Source organism: Brachypodium distachyon, chromosome 1 (assembly GCF_000005505.3).
Source record: "Brachypodium distachyon strain Bd21 chromosome 1, Brachypodium_distachyon_v3.0, whole genome shotgun sequence".
Taxonomy (NCBI): Eukaryota; Viridiplantae; Streptophyta; class Magnoliopsida; order Poales; family Poaceae; genus Brachypodium; species Brachypodium distachyon.
The window spans coordinates 52851816-52856105 of NC_016131.3; the positions used below are offsets into that span (position 1 = coordinate 52851816).

At 47.6% G+C, this 4290-nt stretch overlaps 1 protein-coding gene across 2 annotated transcripts; it reads left to right on the forward strand.

Annotated features, from left to right (window-relative positions):
- The first annotated feature begins 586 nt into the window (after window positions 1-586).
- LOC100842709 lies at window positions 587-4041 on the forward strand. Of its 2 annotated transcripts, none has more exons than XM_010229935.2 (3): window positions 587-1378; window positions 3553-3622; window positions 3712-4041. In XM_010229935.2, exons 1-2 carry the CDS (start codon window positions 689-691, stop codon window positions 3619-3621), a joined length of 759 nt encoding a protein of 252 aa, XP_010228237.1. In that variant the 5' UTR covers window positions 587-688; the 3' UTR covers window position 3622; window positions 3712-4041. The 2 variants fall into 2 exon arrangements, with proteins under 2 accessions (XP_010228237.1, XP_010228236.1); XM_010229934.2 differs by having other exon boundaries at window positions 588-1378; window positions 3709-4041.
- Window positions 4042-4290: the final 249 nt, after the last annotated feature.

A 4290-nucleotide genomic window follows, 5' to 3' on the forward strand; every position in this document is an offset into this window, starting at 1 on the left:
TCGTGCGCACATCAAATTTAGAGGCAGTATTAATGTGGATAGGGCATGCTAATATGTGATAAGTGCAGATCTACTCCAAGAACGATTTGAACCTGGCTCCTTCTCTGGTTAACTGCAGTACAGACCTCCTCCAAGAAGCACCAACAACCAGACACATCGTTCTACTTGTTCCCCACGATGGAGGTGCTCGGAATCTAAACAGAGCAAACAGCATCAGGGGCCGCATTCTCTGAATAGATCAGGGAGCTCACCTGGAGAAGGAAGGGAGGTAGGTCTCTCAGAGCGCAGCCGAGCCGGGGAGGCGGGGAGCATCGTCGCCGGCGGGGCAGGCACTGGAGGAGGGGCCGAGGCGACCGGCCGAGTTTTTTTTTTTCTTTTTCTGATGGAAGCGATTGAGGGTCAGGGGAGCAAGGGAAGGCAAGCGGTCGGCCGAACGGGCCTATCCCAAGCCTGAGATGACGAATGGGTTATCAGCCTGGACCATTTATCCGTGGGCACCAAACGAATCCCATTCCTACAACACACACGTGGCGGCTTACCATTGGTGATCAAGAGCCTCAAACAAAAAAGGAAAAAAAAATGAGCCTCAGCTCTGTTCCAAGTCTTCCCCCAGCCGCGTCCGCTTGCGGGAAGATTATCTCATCTTAACGCTAACAATCGTCTCGCAGCCGCAACCACAACGTCGGCGATGGCATCCGCGGCGGCGGCCGACGAGAAGCCCTCGGCCCACCTCGCCCACCCTCTCCTCGGGCAGCCCCAGCATCCGCACCCCTGCTACGCCTACCCCGCCGCCACCTACGCCTACGCCCCCGCACCGCCGCCGCCGCCGCCTCCCCCGACGCTCTTCGTCCTCCCTACCTCCCCCGTCTTCGTGCGCCTCCGCCGCCTCCGCCCACGCCGCATCCCCTGCATCCGCCGCTTCTGCACCCGCACGCTCCCGCTCCTCCTCGCCCTCGCGCTCCTCGCCGGCCTCGCTTTCCTCCTCTACCCGTCCGCCCCCGCCGCCCGCGTCGCCGACATCCGCCTCGACCGCTTCCGCGTCAACCCGCCCCCTCTCCCCGCGCTGGATTTCAACCTCGCGCTCCGCCTCCGCGTCCACAACCCTGGATTCCTCCTCCCTCTCCGCTACCGCGCCGTCTCCTCCGCCGTCTCCTACCGCGGCCGTCTGCTCGGCTCCGCCACCGCGCGCCCTGGATCCGGCGAGCTCGCGGCCAGAGGGGACACGTATGCCTATTCTGAGGTGTGGGTAGACGCCGGGAAGGTGCTGGATGACGTGATCGAGCTGATTGGCGACATCGCCGCTGGGTCTGTGCCGCTGGAGATCGTCACTGAGGTGATCGGCGCGGTCAGGGTGTTCCGTTTTGACATACCCGTGAAGGTAATTGGCTAACTTCATGTTTTTGTGATTGATTGTTACGAATTACTAGTGGTATATGCTATTGGTTGCAGAGATTAGGTTGGAGAATTCAAAAGCTGTATTAGGTTACCACGGGCTAGCTTATGCACTTCCTGTTCGAATCACATTTTAGCTCTTGGGGTGGACTGGGTCATAATTCATGAGATTGCCGAGTTATTGAAGGACATTTGGTGTGATCATAGGAGCCTTGCTGCCTAAGATGTTAAATGTGGAATTGTGGGTGTTTATGCTTGTTCTTAGCTTAGTATTGGTTGTGGTTAAATTTCAATTTAAAAGGAACTTGGAGGACTGATGACATGATAACTGTACTCCCGCCTGGCCAGGTCTGAACAAAAAATTGGTAGTTTGGATGTTGGGAGGGATAATTAGAGTATAATTCGTTGGTCCATTATAATGCCGCTATATGCTATTGAATTTCTTGGGAAGGTAATCAACTCCATAGGTAGCTCATAACTCATATCGAGTATGTAAGAAATATTTAGTTGCACGCACGAACCATTCACCTAAAGGTGTAAGCAGATGAGGAAAGGTAAACAATATACTTCAACAATTTCCCTTTTGTATGCATGTCTAGGCTTCATCAGGCCTAAGACGTGGGCTTAAACTGGGCTGCATCATTTTATTTTCTATTGTGTTACTGCAAAAAGGAAATTTAGTTTTTCACCGCTAATGTATTGATTCCCAAATTGCCAGCTTGGTCCAAACTGTCATCTCTCTCTGTTCTCTCTGTCTCGACTCAGGAGGACTGGACGAGTGTCCCGTATGCCTACAGCCTCCTAACCCTCATCCCCAATTTTCTTTTCCCCCCTGCACTGACCCAAAATTTCTCCTGCCCACGCACCTGTCGCTTTCTCAGCAAATCGACGCTTCGGCGTGCGGAAGCGGACACTCAGGCATTACGCAGAACGCTTAATCGCACTTAGCTCACAATCGGCCGTGCAGGCCCAAAGCAAGGCGGAACGCCTGCACTTCGCTGTAAGCGCCGCTCAAGCAACCACTTTGTTGATCCATGTAAAAAAGACATACACATTACTTCAATCAAAATACAGTCATACTTTTCTGTTTTAAAAACAAGAGCCTAATGAGATAAAACCCATGGAAAGAGGACTGTTAAGGAAAAATATTACTTATGTCAACTGAAATTAATAGAGTACTGAAACTAACCACAGAAACAGTTAATAGTGCAGTTTTACTAGCAGAGGGGCTGTATATTTGAAATGAATGGTTCATAAAAGCAAAAGATGGAAGTAGTTGAGGTTTTCATAATTGTTGTGGTTTCAATTGTGCAAACTGTAGAGAAGGGGAATGGAGAGTCAAAAAAGGGTTGAATTGGAAATTGACTACTTGAACATCTATAATTGGCACTGGACTGTTAATTGGACCTTTAGCGAGTTGGTTGTTTGATTTGTATGGTTGAATCCCATAGGAATTTTTCCTAGGATTCATTCGCACTACCTTTCAAAGGAAAATTTCGATCCACTCAAACCTCTGGGAAAGAATCCTTGTTTTTCCTGTGGTGGAATAAAAAAAACTTTTTTGTAGTAATTCAATCTTGTTGGATTGGAGTGGGCATGGCACTCCAATCCTGCGTTTTTCCTGTATGTTAGAAATCCTGTGAATCAAAGAGGGATGCCTGGATGTAAAGGGACATGGAAAGATATGTGAATGGGATGATAAAGATTAAAGAGTGTGGGATGACTACTCGCATGATATTGGATGGCACCAGATGATGCTTCAACGGAAAGAGTGGAATTGAAATGTTCTCTTACTTGGACAAATGTAATATAGTGCTAGAGGGTTAGCTTCAATGGGCAAAGTGGGGATGTGAAGTTGTGACAAAACTGAAAAAAGCTATGATGGAGCACTGGATGAGCTATCCCACTTCTTAATGTTAACTTATTATTTTTCAAATGCTTTTGCCTTGAAACTGCAATTTATTCAGAAGTTCGTTTCTCATTGCGACTCAGTTGTCTGAGCTATTGTTTGCTGGTTTATCATATTAATTTGTGACATGTTTGCATATGGGTTTAACACGTGTCGACAATTAGGATATGTTGAATATTTTACCGTGCTGCATATTGGATCTGTTTTGAGCAACTATTTTGAGTCAACCTCTAACGTATCTACTTTCTCAGGGCCTCATATCGTGCTCAGTGAATGTCAGCCCAGACACTCAGAGTATCATAAGTCAGGATTGTTATTGAGGTAAAGCTTTGGCTCTGTTGTTGGTTTTGGACATGCCAGTTTTGGAGCAACTTATACTTGGCTGATTATTTTACCCTTTCCCTCAGCAGCGAAGCTATGTCTCTCTTGATGAGGCATGATCGCACAATTCATACATGTAGCTATTATCAAAGCTGCAGAGCTGCTTCCAAATAACTGTCAGAGTATATGCTTGTAAATAGTTTGAATATTGTATTGTACAGGCTGGAATAAGAGCCCACCTACGACCACTGGTGTATATTTAACTCGCTCCACATATACATAATTTGGTCTTCCAGCGCACATGAAAAAACATAATGGCACATTATTTGACAGGAACATGTATGGGCTGGAGCTCTTACAGTTTGTCATATTTGAATCGAAGTTGATAAATGATGGATTGTCAGTGAATTTGTTTGTAACTAACTATGAAACCGGCAGGCCACAACTCATGAACTGGGCATATAGCAGTTTCTTGGAAATATTGATAGTTGCCACTGCAAAGTTTGCGGTTCTGAAAAAGACATTGGCCTTTTCTGCATTTTTATTGTTTGCAAGTGCTGAAGGCGCAGACTGCAGAAGCTTGTTGTACCTGCAGGGTCTTAGAGGAGAAATTGTTTGAAGCCGCTGCCGAGGAATCAGCAGCAGTAGCTCCTGGCCACGCATCAGTC